The following is an 18,166-nucleotide window of genomic DNA, read 5'->3' on the forward strand; positions in this document are numbered from 1 at the left end:
TTGTTTTTAAAGATGTTCAAAAGTGTAAGCGTTCCATAGTAACAATATATTATTAAAAAATCACTTTTTCTACAACCGTGTTAAAAATGCAATTTTTAGCACTCCATGCGTGCGTTAAAAATGCTACTTTAAGGCACTAGTGCTTTAAAATATTTTTAAGGCACTACAATTCGTATTGACCGTATAGACAATTTTGATGTAATGTCAAAAAAATATAAAAATGGAATGTCAGTCAAGGTCAAGTAAAAGTTTTTGTAGATATTGTCCTGTAATTACGTTTGTAGAAAAAAATATTGTATGATATGCCTGTTAAAAATACATTTTTAAAGCACTCATGTGAATTGCAGAATTCGCTATCGCTCATTCTGCAAACTTTCACATGCGTGCCTTAAACGTGTACTTTTAACACTTATATCATAAATAACTATTAAAACTTTTCCTCTTTTCTCGATTGAGTATTAGTTTTTGTTGTACATATAAATTATTACAATCACCGAATACATAGTTAGTGAAAAAATTATCACATTTATTAACTGAATTAATCATTTGCAATTATACAAATAACAGTTATCCAAGAACATTCAAAAGCCATCTCTTTAAGTTAATTATGACATTGTCAAGTAGAATGACATTCTAGTAATATTTACCTATCCATACCAGTGTGAATTTTACTACAAGTAATTTGCCATGTGAAGACAGAAAAGGTAGGGATAGCCGTACAATATTTGCGAATTATGTACCCATGACCTTAAGCATGTACCAAAAAATATTGCAAACATTCTAACAAAATAATCTACACATAACAGTTCAATAAAAATTAAATTAAATTATTAAAAGAGTTTTCTTTACTAAGCAACAAAACTTGTTTAATTTATTAATATTTTGGTATTCATATAACGACCTCCGATGTGGAAGTCGAAACGTTAATAAAATCATTTTTCAAGTAAAATTGTGGCTTATTTCCCAATTATAATAGTAAATTATTTCAATTAAAATTAAACTTGGAAAGTTGAATAAGTTCCACTCATAATTTTGTCCTGCCGTTTTTTACTGTAAACTAAGTTTTATAAAAATGGCAGAACTAAAATGTGCCTCTTGAACTTCCATTAAACTTTTAACAACGCATTAAACCGTCAATACCCGTTACCGCTTATGCTATGTTCCGGCTGCGGCCTACAGTTTTAGCCCCGCATTACCTTTCGCAAAAAAGGTTGCTTTATAGATTCTCAAAGCCCTTCGAGACCGCTAGAGAAATATCGTGCTCACAAAGTGAGGCCAGGCCAGGGAATCTATACCGAAAAGTAATTTAAATGAGAACATTCGCGTTCGATGGGTAAACTAATTAGATGGGTAAGTAGTTGGTTCGTATAGTAGGTCGTTTAACGTTGTTAGTTAATTATTTTAAAGCGGCTTTTTTTGGAGAAAGAGAGTTGGGGCATGAGCTGAATAAAGCTTTGGGATGTATGCTTTTTCCAAATTAACGCAGTGGCGGCCCGTGAGGTAGTGCCATAGAGCCATGGCACTACCTTGCTAACTATGCAGAAACATATTTTTTATCTTAAAAACATTTTAATGCCTGTTTATTTTTTTTGTGAATATTTCTCTTTATTTTTATAAATTATATCAAATCTGGCAACTGTGTAGCGCAATGCAAATCTACCGACTCTGGCCACCCACAGCTGACCGGATAAAGGATGAAAATCATAAAAATCCCAGTGCCGAACGGCATAGTGGCTCGTGAGAAAAGAGAAAGATTGTATGAGCATCCTGTGTAAGTGACAGAGAGAGAGAGCGGTATTGCACTTTTAACATACGTTTAAATTGGAGTCTCCGTGCCAGGCTCGAAATCTCGAAAAGGAAATTAGTGGATCTTAAGATGCAATGTTTTAGATCTACATATTTCTAGTTTCTTTACGCGTTCGCTTGACGCTATTGTGTTTATTGTCTACTACTGTATTGTATATTTGTGTTTATACTCTACTATATTTTTTAATTTGTAATTATTAGTTAGTGCGTTGTGATCGTGGGTGTCGTAGGTATAAAAATAATATTTTGATTATTTTCTACGTTTAATTTAATTATTGACAATGAATCAAATTAGTATATTAAAAAACTCTTTTGGTGGTTTTTCGTTAGAAAAAAAAAAACTACAAATTAAAGAACTCGGTCGGCCTTTACCCGATTTAAAAATTGAAAAACAAAGTGGAAATGGACAAAAACTTCGCTGTCGTAAGTTTAATAAAATTATTTATGATAAAAATAGCTGGTTGTGTGGTTGCGAACAAACTAATAAACTCTTCTGTTTTGTATGCGTTTTGTTTGGAGGTGACGAGACTTGGTCAAACAAAGGCACCGATGATCTTGTACATATATGGGAGAAATTGAAATCCCATGAAAAATCTAAAGTGCACATGAATAACGTTTTTAGCTTTTCAATGCTTGGTAAGTTAAATATAAAAACCCAATTAAATTCAGCTTATCGTGATACTCTATTTATATTTTATATCCTTTTTGACCATATCGTAAAACCGCCACAAAAAATTTAGGCAGCTGCCCGGATTCTGGCACTACCTTCCTAAAGTTATACGAGCCGCCACTGAATTAACGATATAAAAACCATGATAAATCCCATGAACCAAGCCTGTTTTCTGTATTTTCAAAATAGAATTTAATGTTTTGTATTGTTGTATAATTTTTTTTGAGAAAAATTTAAAAAAATAAATTTATATCAAAGACCACGAAAATTATAGATTTTCATCGCCCTGTATATGACCAAAAATTGTAATAGGATAATTTCGTGAGTAATCAGTGTTTTCGCGGAATAGTAAAATCGTTAAGAAGGAGGTTTTTCTTAATGGATTTTTGAACGGACTAAAACAATGATGCGGTCAGAGTAGACAATACAGTTTTATTTCGCTTTGCAATGGACAATAAGACATTTTATAAAAAAAATCGAAGAAGGTTAAGCGGTAAACAAATTTATTGAATTTAGGATGTAAGGCTTTTTGTTTATCAAAGAGAGTAATTTGATGTCTCCCAGAATTTAACAAATTCGAAAGTTGTATACAAATTAAATTGTTTCTTAAGAAATGATAATATGGGTGTATTGGGTAGAAAGGATGTTTGGTGATTGGTGGAAAATGATAGACGGAAGGGATGAGAGTGTTGAGTCTGACTTTGACGAGAGAAATAATAGGCACTGTGAAATTAATATCTGAGGACGGCAGTCAGTTTTTGAAAAGTGAGAAGTCAGTGTAAAGTGGTGAAGTTGGCCTTTGCGAGCAGAATCAAGTTGAAACGAAATCGTTGACCGGTTTGAGAAGTTAATTTTCCTGTGTCCGAGGAAGATTCCTGTTTCTGTCTAGAACGAGTAGCCGATTGGTATCTATTTGCACAAGATATCGAGCAGAGAGAAAACAGTCGAGAATTCGAGCGAGTCCTGTTTGTTTGTGTGTGAAGCAGTTTGGACGAGAGGGATCTTTAGTAACATCCAAGAGTACGCGTGGGAGAAGCAATCGAGGACGACGCAATCCGGGAAAAGAAGTAGAGAAGAAACAAAAAGATTAGTCAAATCATTTGTGAAACAGAGAGAGTTTGTTTATATCCACACCATATTTGCGTAATGTTTGCATTGAACAGTTCTATAACATAATTAGTTATTCCAAATTTTAAAGAAGAAATAAGTAATCAATAAAAAAAAAGGGAAAAGTAAATTTTATTAAAATTTGTAAGAATAAATAACGAATTATTTAAATAAATTTTTTTTGTTAAAACAGAGGAGATATCAGAATTAAAGCTTAATTTAGTAGATGAGAAATATTTGCAACAAATTTAGATTTTAGGATATTTTTTAAATCCTATGTTTATGGTATATTGGATAAATAAACAATATTTTTAACATGTATATGACATTGATTGTGTTTAATTTCCCTGTTTTTCCTGGATGGAGTAAGCAACTAGAGATACCAGAAGCCACAAACCAAAGGTAAAGCATCAAAATAAAATAGCCCTGAGAATAAAGTTAAGTAGAAAAATTAATTTAAATTTCTTTTTTTTTACATAAGCGGTAATTAAAATAATTGAGTAATTAATTAAATTTATAATTTGCACATAAATCTCATAAAAGAGAGAAATACAGAGCATAACAGTATTTTGAGACCGATATTCGTAGTGGAAATCGAAACTTCAAATAAATTTAATTTTAAAGTAAAATTGAGCCTTATTCCCGTCAAAAATAGTAAATTGCAGCCAAAATAAGACTAACACAGATAAGAAGTAACATAACAAAAAGGGCGCCATTTATCTTTTTGTGAATAAAAGGAGAAACTAAACTAAATAAAATGCTACTCAACAGCTTAGAAGAGAGATTGAAAAAAATAAAAACAAATTAATTAGGGATTATCTAAGAAAACTAACAAATCAATACAACATTCAGTATTCCCTCTGGACAGGCACTAAGAGATTAAAAAGACCTATCTTACAAAATTGTACGACACGGTGGCCTAGATGCCGAGGCTATCGAGACTACAATTGTCAATAACTATTTTTACATACAAAAGTGTCCGTATTAAATGGAAAAAAATCGATTAAATTAAAAAAATGTCTTATAAAAACTGTCACCTTCGCCATACTATTAGCAAATTGTTCATAATATACTTAGGGCCGGTTTTTCAGTGCTGGGTTAACCTATTCATTTTTTGGTCACCGAAATATTCATGGTTAATCAGTTTTTCAGTACTAGGTTAGAGCTTAAACTCGTTTAAGTTAACCACGATTTTAACCGATCCTCGTTAGATGGTTTAACTCCGACTTTTGCGGTTACGTTTGCGCATTGGTGCAGTGAATGCATCATGTTTATTTTTTTTAGTATCTGCCTGACAGAAGGGATTAGTTGGGTTATGTTATTTTCGTTCATCGCGGGAAGTATTCTAATACCTCCTTATTATTATAAGGAAATTATTATTATTGAAATTATAAATTATTATCGTTATTATATAGGAAGGAATTATAAGGAAATATATTTAAATATAACTGTAACAGGTACATATGTTTACACTTACTGTAACAGGATTTAATGCATTATTCCTAGTAATATTTTAAAAAAATTATTTTATATTTGTCTACACAGCAAAATAATTATTGTCTACACAGCAAAAAATTATTTACCAAAGAGTCTGACTTCTTATTTCCTGGTCAATCTGTTCAAATAGTGATCTTTGACAAACAAAATCGAAAGAAAAGTCTAAATCGTCCCAGTAATTCTAATTCTCTTCTGTTATGAAACCGAGGTAGACGTTATGAACTAAATAAAGATTCCGAACTTGATATTGCATTGTATTAATCATTTTTTAAATTTGGTTATGAAATTGTCTTTTATTTATTTTTCTGTCAAATTGATCATTATTTCTCGAATTGCACATGCGCACGTACAGTTACTGCTGCCAACAGAAGAAAAAAAGTGGTTAGCTAACCGAGATTTTCTTAACTTGATCTAAAGCACTGAAAAACGCTTATGAGGGTTAAAGTACTGGTTAAAATTTAAACTAGGTTAGCTAACCAAAATTTTAACCGCTCACTGAAAAACCGGGCCTTACTGAGTTATTAGAACAAATATTAAAAAAAAATAGAAGGAAAACGTAGAGTAGTTAAAAGAAAAATACCGTGCCTTGGAGATTTTAGAAAATGGATTGGCCTGGATATACAAACAGTTTTTAAAATAGCTGAGAGAAATAGTTCGAGAGTAATCAGGCACTGTTTCTCACGATAACCTTCTATTTGGCAATCTAATCTTCGATAGAAAACGACACTGCAAGAATTTAAGTTTTGCAATTTGAAATCGGTGTTATTGGACGAAATGAAATCAAATAGTTTTCCCTAAACTAAAATCCGCTAAAATAAACAACGAAAGTGGTAATAAAATAAACAAACTGAATGATATTATAATATTAGCAAAAGAACAGCACAATTTTAGGTCACGAAGATCATGCACCGACGCTATATGTATTTATAAGGAGGCAAGTTCAAGAGAAATCATTAGAATAAAACAAACCATTATGTTTATTTTTAGTAGATCTTAAGAAGGCATTTAATAGGGTCAAATTAAAGGACGTTTTTCACTTATTGCATGCAGGAGAGATACCTATAGGAATAATAAAAATAATTGATAGAGCAGACCAGAACAAAACAATAAAAGTAGAAGTACAAGAAGAACTAATTGGCCCAATTGCAACTGACAATGTAGTAATATAGGCGGATTCCCTGATTTCTCTATTCTTTACCATGATCATGGATGAAATAATAAAAAAAAAAGAATGTGTGTGTACTTTGTGTACGCACGTAAGAAGTTATACTTCTATTATATAATTCCAACGAAATAAATATACTTAACAGTTACAATACCAAAAATTAACAATAATTACCAAAAATTAACCAAAACTTAACAATACCAAAAATAAAAAAAAATTAATATGAATTGTCCGGGATTTGAACCGGCGATCTCTCGATCTCTGGTCCAATGCTATACCAACCGAGCTATCAAGCCCCGTGCTGCTATTGACGTGTCGGATATAATAACTACACATCACGGTGACAAATAGATCAAAGTGAAGTATAAAAATAGATATTTTATTATCTTACGCCCGAGGAAGACAAATCCAAAGACACAAAAATTATAATAAATAATACATTTACTAAGAACACTAATATATTCTTTTAATGACTTATTTGGCTGATACATACATAATTTGAAAGATTAGCAACGAACTACATACTGTCTGTCTGCGCATGCGCCAGCGAATTATAAAATTTCACCCTCGATCGTAAAGAAGTATAACTTCAAAAAGTAAGAACTAAAAAGGATACCGAATGCGACAAAAACAACTTAAAATAGTCTGCTATATAGGCAATGCAATACTAGTCGCTCAAAGTGAAAATGATTTACAACCTACGTTGCACCAATTTAATATAACCTCCAAAAAATTAAACATGTTAATATCCCCACATGAGACAATATGCTTATTTATATTAGCAAATGTACTAAGAAGTAAATTAGAGTAATAAGGTCAGATAATATAACAAGTAAAAGATTGAAACAGAAGTGGAAGGTCAAGTGAATAGAGCAAATTAATAGAGTCACAGATTGCCTGAATTAAGCAATATGAAGAAATAAAAATATCGTGAAAGAAATAAAAGGCAGAATTTACAAAACAGTTATCAGACCAATAATGACACACGCAGCAGAAACCTGACCTGACAAAAATAATGATAGAAATAGCAGAGATGAAAACCCAAATAAAAATCAATGGTAAGACACTATGAAACAAAGATAGAGGTACAGATATACGACGAAGATGCAAACTGAAGAACATCAAGCACTGGATAAAAAAAAGAAGAGTAGGATGGAACGATGATGTATGCCAAATGACAACAAGTAGAGCAGTAAAGACGACAAGAGACCCAATAGGACGATGATCAGTGGGTGTCACAATAGAAAGACAATCAGCGGGAAGACCACGAAAACGATGGAACGGCAACTTACTGGAGGCACATTGAAAAACAGTCAGACTCATGTCTACACAAAAAGAAACAAATGAGAAGAAGAAGAAGAAGAAGAATTGGGAAATTGACTTCAGAAAATACAAAATGTCTAAATGAGCGTTTTAAAGGAGATAGATTAAAAGAATCTTTATAAGATATAACTCTAAAAACAGCCTCATTTGGAGACACCCAATTGGATATTGCATATTCCCGTAAAAAACAATTTCAGAACTTCATTACAATTATTTATAGTAAGTAAAGCATATTTACTGTGATAATTAATCCTTCAAGAATAATTTCTATTAGTGGTTATTCCATAATTGTTCTTTATGTACTTTACAAATTCTGATCTTCGAAATTTCAGTGACCTGAAGTTCCACAGCAAATACTCAGAGTTCATCAGTAAAATGTTTGGTTTAATCAAATTGTATGAGTGCGTTAAGGCCCCTTTGACGTTCAATACAACCGTTAATTAGTTAGGATATCTCTTGACTCCGAGTGCTAGAATCAATGCGATGACGACGACTGTTGGCTTTATAATCGGTTTTGAATGTACGTAGTGATTTGGCTTCGAATGCAGGCAATAACAATAATTCCGACAGATAGTTGCAATTATAATTATTCTACGAGTATTCTATGTTCATGAATTCTAATCTAATAAACACAATTATGTTGTGCTTTTGTAACTAGAATACTATAAACTTATAGTGCAGTGAGGACGTTTAGGTTGGAATAAATTAATTTTCTTGAGAATCGGCGATTTTGGAAAGAAATCCCGAAACAAGTCGATTTTTATTTTTAAACTATGATGTTTCGGCATGTATATCATATATAGTGACATCATCCATCTGGGCGTGATGACGTAATCGATGAATTTTTTAAATAAGAGTAGGGGTCGTGTGATAGCTCATTTGAAAGGTTATTTAATTCTCCATTCAATATTCCAAATTATTAATACATGTCCAAAAAATGTTGTGGAGATTTAAATGACATATAGAGAAACAGAATATTATAGCGATCATCACCTAGTTAAAGCGAAAATATACATACCTGCCTCTAGAAACGATAAACATCAACGAAATAGGGCACAAAATCATGAGGAGCTAACAAAAATACCATGTAGATACCATATACTATATAGATATACCACACTGCAATATTATTAGCTTGGAAAATCAAATCATACAATATCTGTACAAGAGAAGATTTAATCAAGCTCTTCCTAGAGAATGCAAACAAAAAACATCAAAAAATATTAACAGAACAATAGTAAATGATATACCTACACAAAGCGGAACAAAAACCTTTACCTCTATTTTAACAGATTTTTAAATGGACAACCGGTACCACAGACATGGAAAGAAGGATTGATAACACCTACACATAAGAAAGGTAGTAAACAGGAGCCAAATAACTATAGATGTATTACCGTAACATAGTGTACAAAGTCAACTGTACGAAAGAATATTAAAGAACAGCATAATATGTAAAGAGTACCATCTATACGAATCAGAGGAACAAAGCAACTTTAGGGCAGGTAGGTCTACAATAGACAATATTTTCGGTATAACATAAGTAATAAAAACAGGGAGAGCGCCAAATAACAGCTGACGAAGAATCTACGGTTGAGGCATGAGCATAGAATAGGAAACAATTGTTTATTCTGTTGTATGAGATACCCCAAAAAATTAATCGAACTTTTAATGGTTATACATATAACTGTCACATTCATAAACAAATCTTTATAGTTAAAAATGAGATTATAGTGAAATACTTACCTTTTTCTGTCTTAATTTAATAGCTAACTTCAGTCTATTTAAGTGCATTCTATCGCCATGTTCGAAGGCTGGTCCAGTTGGATCATGATTCAAAAGAACTTCCAGTTCATACGAACTTCGTGTATGATCTAGAAGAGCAGTTGCAAAATCCTGGCACTGCTTTCTCAACTCCTGGTACTCACTTTTAAATTCGTGTTCCATAAAACTCAGTCTGAAACAACAAAATTAATAAAATACTAAAAAATTATATACCTCATACACCCTTTACTACTATTTCAAGGTCGTAGAGGAAAAAGGGTTTTAAGTTCTGTTTGGGATTTCATTATTATCCAACCCCATTCAGCAACGTGTGCATGCATTCAGAATGTGAAGCAGTAATGACAGCCGACGGTAAATGGATCTAGCGGGTTGCTACCAGGAACAAAAAATTAATTATTAATGTCAGAGACATTTTATCAATATTGTATTTTGTATAATTTACTTGTAGCGCAATTAAAATAAAGCAAGCAATCGACCTATGTAAAAATAAATATCGTTTACAGTCCATTAACTAGTTTCCTGCACATAAAATCTGGTCCTTCGAGACGGATTCAAGATTCAATAATTAATTACGCGACGTTCCTCCACGTGTCTTGGAGATTTCATGGAATGTAACAAGTAAAAAGCAGAACATTTGAATCTAGAATGAGTCAGTTCCTACGTAAAAATACTCAGAACATAGTTTTCAATCACTACCGTAAATATTATAAGTAGTGGGTTATTTGATACTACTAAACTTTCCCGAAATTTTTCAATACCAGTAGGATCCATAACTGGACATTTATTGGCAAATACAGGGTGTCCCGGAAAATAGTGCGTTCCTTAAAGGTATAGATAGAAGGCACCATGTAGAACAAAAAACTCTTATAACATTTTTTTCTAAATGCAACCGTTTGACCAAAAAATTAAAATACATTTTGGTATGCAAATTTAAATCTGATAACTATGTGCGGTACGCAAATTTAAGCATAGACAGTCCCATGTAAATAGATAGAAGACAGCTGGTGTCAATGCCGAAAATGTTTTCGGATCGTGAGTGTATTACCTATTATGTTATTACGTTGATTATTTATGGCAGATCACTAAATGGAGAGGCATACTATAATTAATTTCTTTCAAAATGTTTTGCCGGTATTTCTCGTCGTATGAATGGTGTTTGTGAAAGTGGGTTACTTGGAACATCTATTCGGTATAATAATTATTTTCAAGTAAGTACAACTTAATTATTTTAGTTCACAAGTAAACAAATTACTGAGACATTGGGTGGAATGCATAAAACGTAGTAGATTCTATTGCTTCAGCAAATGGTGTCTACTTGGTAGCATTCTTTGTTACATAAAAGTAGGTACTTTTGTTGAGATGAACATACTACACAACAGAAGTACCTACTACTTACCTGAAGTATCTACTACAAAGCGTAGCGCCAGCCGTGTCTGCATTACACCAATCGTGATTTGTGAATTCACATTTTTACGTACCTACCAAATTATTAGAATTGTACATGAGTAAAAATGAGGGACTCAGATTCCGAAGCGACAAAAGAGTTACGCGAGGATAAAAATGAACAATTGTTATTTGTTAATCTTCTTGAGAATTATTCAATTTTATTTGATAAAACATTACCTCAAAAATTAAGAATATTCTTCCTAGTTTGTAGATTTTTCTATTACAAACATTCATAAATGCTGCCATATTGTAACAAAAAAATACCTACGCCGAAGTCGTCCATCCACCAACTTCACTTAAACTGAAGCAAATACTACTAAACTAGCAAATACTTCAAAAGCGTAGTACATTCTTCTATGTATCTGGTAAATAGTAGCATATGCTACGGCGGAAAGTAAGTGCTTTGTAAGTGTAGTAAAATCTTCAAAAATGTAGTACGTACTTGAAGCATTAGCAGGTACTACGTTTTATGCATTCCACCCATTATCTGGGGTATTTAAGTTCCACTGTAAACTATGTAATTCAGTTAAAGCCCTCAGCAATACAGCATTCAACACATCTAAACCTTACTAAATACATAATACTAGTTCAGTTAAAAGATGTGTTTTTATGTTAAATGTGTAATTCGTTTAAAATTATGCAATAGGTATTTCAACATTTCAAAAGAAAATAATTTTAGTAAACAAATAGTAAATACATAAGTACCTACTATTAGGTTGGATTACTTTAAATACTGTAAATCACAATCACAAACGATTTTATTTGTTATTCTTCTTCAGTTCTTATTTGTTATTATTCCGCAGTGCGTACGATGTTGCCAGTTTATTAAAATTTCCAAACATTAAAATACAGGTACATGGAAAACAATGTTATCTTTTTTTTTGGAAACGGTTAACTTTAGAAAAAAATGGTATAGGACTTTTTTGTTCTAAATTGTGTATTCTCTCCATACCTTAAAGGAACGCACTATTTTCCGGGACACCCTGTATAGGGTGAGATCTTTTTTAAATTTGTGAATTAAAGTTTATTATTCTTCATTTAATAAGCATTTTGACAAATATATCATTTAAATAATCAAAATGTCACATTTAAAAAAACCTTATCAAGCAACGTGGTGTAATTAAAAGTAAATTCTCAGTGTTTGAAGAGTTTATTGTAAATTCTGAGCAAACAATTAACAAATTACAGGGTGATAAAATACCTGATAAAATTCTCATTATTAGAAATCAAGGCTCGTTTAGAACGAGAAAACCCTTTATTAGCCAAATTTAAAGACTTGCAGGATCAAATTGACCTATTAATCTAACCCGGTGAACAGAGTGAACAAAATAATAAATGCAAATCGTTTCAAAATTATTATTTTAAACACACATCCTTGGCCATAGGTATATTAAGCAAATTTAGGTATACGATGCAATCGGACACTAATATACAAGTTAACTCTAACTATAACTTGTGTAATTCAGGGGGCAAACCATGTTCTTGTGAAAATCGAGGAAATATGAAACTTCCGGAAATTAAGGTGCCCATATTTAAGGAGGATTATTAAACATGGTTAGAGTTCAGGGACTTATACACCGAGCTTATTTGAAGAGTAAAGGAGAAAAACAAGGAATGTCACTTTTTCATGAATTTTGGCTTTTCTCGCCATGTGGTGCAAAAACTGAGAACTATCGACTAGACTATCGATTCAGAACAATAACCAGAAAGATCAGTCTATATGATTTTTTTAAGAATTTGTATCCAGGCGAAGAACCAGGATTGTCCGCACGCCACTGGACAAAAATAAGGAATGTTAGCAGTTTTTTGGTGCATTATTAAATTATTAAGTTAATATAGGATAATATTATATTAAGATTATAAACTAATAATTGCTAGAATTCTTCTAAGAATCTTCTAAGTAGTTTTTAGACATCATAAGAATTAAACCTTTATTGGTGTTTATCTCAATATGTATAAAATGTGACATTCCTTGTTTTCCCCTGTACTCTTCATTTATACAAATACAGCAACAAAAAATAATTATTAATGACAGAGACATTTTTATCAATGATGTATTGTGTATAATTTACTTGTAGTGTAATTAAAATAAAGTAAGCAATCAACCTATGTAAAAATAATATAGTCTACAGTCCGCTAACATAGTTTCCTGTTCTATTTTGAAAAAAATTCTGACTAGTTTCCAACCACAACGTCAAAATCTCAAATTGTACTATGCCCACCAGCCAGTCGAGCGATGATCGGCATGCCATAAGTATACAGGGTGTCGCCAGTAGATTGGTCATAATACAACGATTTATGGGGATGAAAATAAGTCGATTTCGGTTTAAAACTTTTTAAAGAAAATTTATATTATATGTTAACACACCAGGGTCAATAAAACCCAAGTAGCGAAGATATTTTTCTCGATATTTTTAAATGTATAGAGAGGGTCTCCAGACATTTTCTCTCACAACTTTGTGTACTATATAATTTTACACCTTTTTCTCTTGTATTACTTGTTTTTAGAATGATTAATTTAGAAGATACAACCACGTCAAATTTGAAGCTAAATTTCAAAAATATACCAGTTTATTATACCAGTAGTCAAATTGTTGTCATAATCTGTATCTTGACAGTGGTTTGACTGTTATTGTATTGTGAACGAAAGATTTGTTTGGATAATTTCTAATGCAGTCTTTTACCTATTGGCAAAAACGTGTTGTGACACCATGGTGACTGGAATTGTCCACAATTATTTTGTAGGATTAGTATTTCTTTTCAATAATTTAAACGGAGAAAATTATTTACCGTCTGTCTACTTGGAAGATATACATCTATGACTATTACGTCATCTGTTATTACTAGTTGTTACTAGTTGAGAAGCCTACGAAGGACAAATTTTCCAGTTAGTGTGATTCCCTTGCTTTTTTCTTTGTTCCTATAATGAGAGATATCGACATATTTTGTTGTTGCAGTCCTTTAGTAACAACGTTAACTAAATTAAACAATCCAACATTATTAGATTCCTTACTTGTCAATCTTTCATGAAATTCCCCACATTTGAGCTTCAATTTTAGTCCCCGTTGAAGCACCCAATAACTAAAGTAGACCTTTTTATCTTATTAAATTACGAAGTTATTGTCATCCTCTTAAAGACAAAAACCTAATAACTTTCCCCACGTTTTTACAAAAAGCGAATTATGGAGTCAAAAAAATCATATTAGACCGTATTGATATAAAAGCCCATGATTTATTTAAGTTTTTACTGGCGAACGCGCTCCTGTGGGTTAATAAATTATACACTTCCTCCTTTTTGCTATTTAGCAAAGAAGATTGATAGGTTTCGCATTAACAACGGGACGCTTGAGCGTTTTAGAATAGGAGCTGATCCACCTAAATCCTTCAACTATGAATATGATAGGACAGAATTATACACACGGATTGTTTGAAAACATAAAAAAGATAAAGCATTAAGGATAAAAGGTTTGAAAACATAAAAATGATAAATAGCAAAATGGTTATTTATTATATAAGGAGCAATAATAGCAGATTTTAGGCGATACATGAAAGTTACGTCCGGACGCTTAGCGGAGGAATGTAAAGGTCGACTCTCACTATACATTCCGTTTACTTTCCATACCCGTTCTATACACCTTCCATTAAAATTTGATTCTCACTATACGCTGTGAGCTTCGCTGGTGTCGCTCCTAGCGGTTACTAATTCAACTTTTACTGGTAATTTTTAAATTTATTATTTAATTGTTATCGCTTAATATTTACAACGCAAAAAAGTAATTAAATTGTAATCGATTTTTTTAAGATTTTTCTAATCATTTTGACGTTCTATTGATAAAATATCAATTTCTTACTTCGGATACTTTGACAATAATCGTGTAGATGGCGCTAAGATTATAATAGATTATTTATAATTAGATATTACGGAACATTAAAAAAACTTAAATTCAGCATTTAAAACGTAAGTATATTTAAGGTAAAAATATATACCACAGCTTTGACCAACTAATATTGTTTATAATTAATGTTTTTAATTTTAATTTTAAATTAATCACTTTGACATTTATGTCAAATTTCCGGTAAACGTTTACAAACTTGTCACTACTGGCGTTCGCGAATTTGTAAATATCCCCTCTACGTACGAGCTCACAGCGTATACGTTCCGTTTACTTCCCACACCCGTTCCATACACCTCCCATTATTTTGTATTAATATTTTGTATTTTTTAACAACGTCGAGGTGGAAGTCAAAACGTCAATAAAATCCTTTTTCAAGTTAAATTTTGGCTAATTTTCCAATAAGAATAGTAAATCCCATTATTTTTACCACCATTCTCAGTAGCCGTCGCGTTTACTTCCCGTCGCCGTTTAAATATTGTATTTTGTTCCAGTTTGGCAACATTTTATCCTAAGTTTTTGACAGGAATACGCGTCTTTTTTCCGCTCTGATAAAAATGTGCACTGAAGAAAATTTAATATTATATTGGATGGAAACAATGATGAAAAGTAAAACAAGAGTAATCGGTAAATAACCAATCAGAGATAAAACAGAAAGTGATGGCATCATTATTGAACAAGTGATGGAAATTAAATAACTTGGAATTACATCGTTCAGCTACGGATACCTGGGCAAAGAAGTGAGAAATCAAGTACAAATATCTACTAGTGAATAATAACTGGCCTTAAAAACACTATATGGCGAAACCGACATATTAACACAGAGATGAAGTTAAGAATTTATAAAGTAATTGTAATACCAATAATAACATAATATGCATCAGAAACATGATCCGCTACAACCACAACACAAAACTACTGGAAACGAGGCTACTAGTATAATATAGAGGTGAGAGTACTGAAAAGACTTACAGGAAATATGCTGAGAGATCCAAAGAGAACTAAAAACATTCGAAGAAAAAGTAACGTACAATTTATAAACGAATGGACACTAAATAGAAAAAAAAAAGAATGGAATAACCACATAGCAGAATCGGGTGACCCGTGTGAACAAAATGGTATGAAATAAATCACCAATCGGTAGAAGTATCGGCCGACCAAGCAAAAAGATGGATTGACAATATTCCATAGAGATTATCAATCCGCCAATGAACAAGCAGCTTTGTTTATAAAGAGAAAGAAGAAGATATTGAATGAAGAAAATACTTTAATTCCTTGGCAACAGCCGGCCAAAGTAATGTTGTCTGTAAATGTATTATCACCGTAGTTTTTATTTTCAAAATTATATAAGGCATGCCAGACAAATTCTATAATTTTTTTGTCGTTCATATTACTCATTTCAGCAACTTCGACTGAACCGCGAGGTAACAATATTCACACTATCCATAGCTTACCCGAGACGTCGCCGAAAAAGACGTGGCCGACATTAACCGCGAGTCTTCGGGAATGGTAGGTAAACGGAACGAAAAGTGGACATACAGTAGAACCCCGCAAATTCGAACTAATTGGGGGGACAGCATGTTCGGATTCCGAAAAGTTCGGATTATCCGAAAGTTAACTTATAATTCAAAGCTTTCGTTGTCGTTGATTTTGAGTCGCTGCACCTGTCTCACTCTTTCCCTCTCGCAGCCATCTCAGATTGATGTCACTGTTAATGGTCATTAGCAAATCTAAATAACCGTGAGTTTTGAATAACATGAACGCTTTGCCTGTTTATTATAGGGTCCAAAGGAAAGCATTGATGAATAGTGCACTTTTTAAGAATGATTTGAAAAACTAGTTGAACCATCCGTTTCGAAATTCAATAAGGAAGTGGAGTCCTACTTTTTTTAGATAATGGTACTTCACATCCTAAAGTAATGGAGCTTATATGTGTTGAAATTAAAGCTGTTTTCCTACCACCAAATGTGACCCAGTTAGTGCAACCCATGGACCAGGATGTTCTGCAGTTTATAAAACTGTACTATACAAAAAATTTGGTACGGACCGTATTAAAAGGCGAGAAAAGTTTCATTACTGACCACCCGGAAAAAAGAAATCACCGTAAAAGATGTCATTTATTGGGTGGCTGGGGCCTGGGACAACTGCCCTGATACTTTCATTAGAACATTGTGGAAGAAGTTGTGGCCAGATTTATTATTTAAAGGTCCATTTTTTCAAGCTCCATTACAAGATGACCTCCTAGAAGTCGTACAACAACTTCCAGGATGTGAAAACGAAGAAAAAAGTGCAATTACAAAATGGATTGAAGCTGACGACAATGGGCACCATGAATTTACGGATGAATACACTGTAGACTTGGTTCAACCTTAAGGCAACATGTATGAAGATGAAGAAAGCGAGGAAGAAGTTTCCCTGCCAGATCGAGTGACTCACGCAGATGTCACTAAAGCTCTGGGTGTGACTCTACGTTACGTGGAGCAAAACACTGCTGCGTTACCGGTCGATGTAATGTTTATGCGTAGGTAATGGTTCAACATCGCTACGTCAAGTGGCTACACCTCCATGCATCAAAAGAAAGTGACAGACTTCGTTAAGAATGAGCCTTAGGGCTGCAAACGTTCTCGTAAGAGTATGGGAGATATTTTTTGGACTCAAGTTGTATACAAGAGAACCGACTTAAGTTTAAGTTTAACCTTTATAAGCGCTACAGACTATAGGTAAGCACTACATTGTTCAATTTTCTGGCTTTACTCTGTATAATAAACATGTTTTTAAGTTTTTGTCTTGAATTTTTTATTTTTTTTTCACTTTCCGTTGATTCGGACTGGCCGGACGTTGGGATAAGCGGGGTTCGGATTTGCGGGGTTCTACTGTATATACCATATACTATATGATTTGTGTTTAATATTTTATGTAAATGGCATGTCACGGATATGGAAAGTAAACGGAACGTATAGCGAGAATCGACCTTAATCATGAGAGCGCTAAAATCTGCATTTTGCACCGTGTATAATACAATATTTTTTCTATACCTCGCCAGAAGCACCTCAAGTTTCAACAATTTTGTCATAAAAATAAAAATTAATAGAATATCAAAAAATTATCAGTCAGGAAACTAGAGGATCATCTCAAAAGGTCTTTCTGAAACCAGTGTTTCTATGTTGACAGATTTTAAACAGGATAATAATTTTTCATATCCGGAGAGCACAAAACAAATTGATTGTTTTTTTTGGTTTTATTGACTGAAATAAGGCATTTGACAGATGTAATTCGTTGAAAAAAAAAACAGTAAAGTATGAAATATGATGACATAATTCTATATTTTATTATTAACCGCAAAGGGACAAAAATAAAAAAGACTTACCTCAAAAGCGGGGTATGACCACAGAATCGTATTTAAGGGACTAATTACTTAACATATGTCGCCATCCCACGTAAAACCTCAAATCTTGGCATCAGAGTAGTATTTTA

At 32.6% G+C, this 18,166-nt stretch overlaps 1 protein-coding gene across 2 annotated transcripts in view; it reads right to left on the reverse strand.

Annotated features, from left to right (window-relative positions):
• The window catches only part of LOC114332030 (transient receptor potential-gamma protein), a 673,697-nt gene that overhangs the window by 368,052 nt on the left and 287,479 nt on the right, over nucleotides 1-18,166 (reverse strand). For both annotated transcript variants that reach the window (XM_050644362.1, XM_050644358.1), the window contains exon 7: nucleotides 9,315-9,525. In XM_050644362.1, the coding sequence (XP_050500319.1) occupies nucleotides 9,315-9,525 (211 nt within the window). The remainder of the gene's footprint in view (nucleotides 1-9,314; nucleotides 9,526-18,166) is intronic.

Source organism: Diabrotica virgifera, chromosome 1 (assembly GCF_917563875.1).
Source record: "Diabrotica virgifera virgifera chromosome 1, PGI_DIABVI_V3a".
Lineage (NCBI taxonomy): Eukaryota > Metazoa > Arthropoda > Insecta > Coleoptera > Chrysomelidae > Diabrotica > Diabrotica virgifera.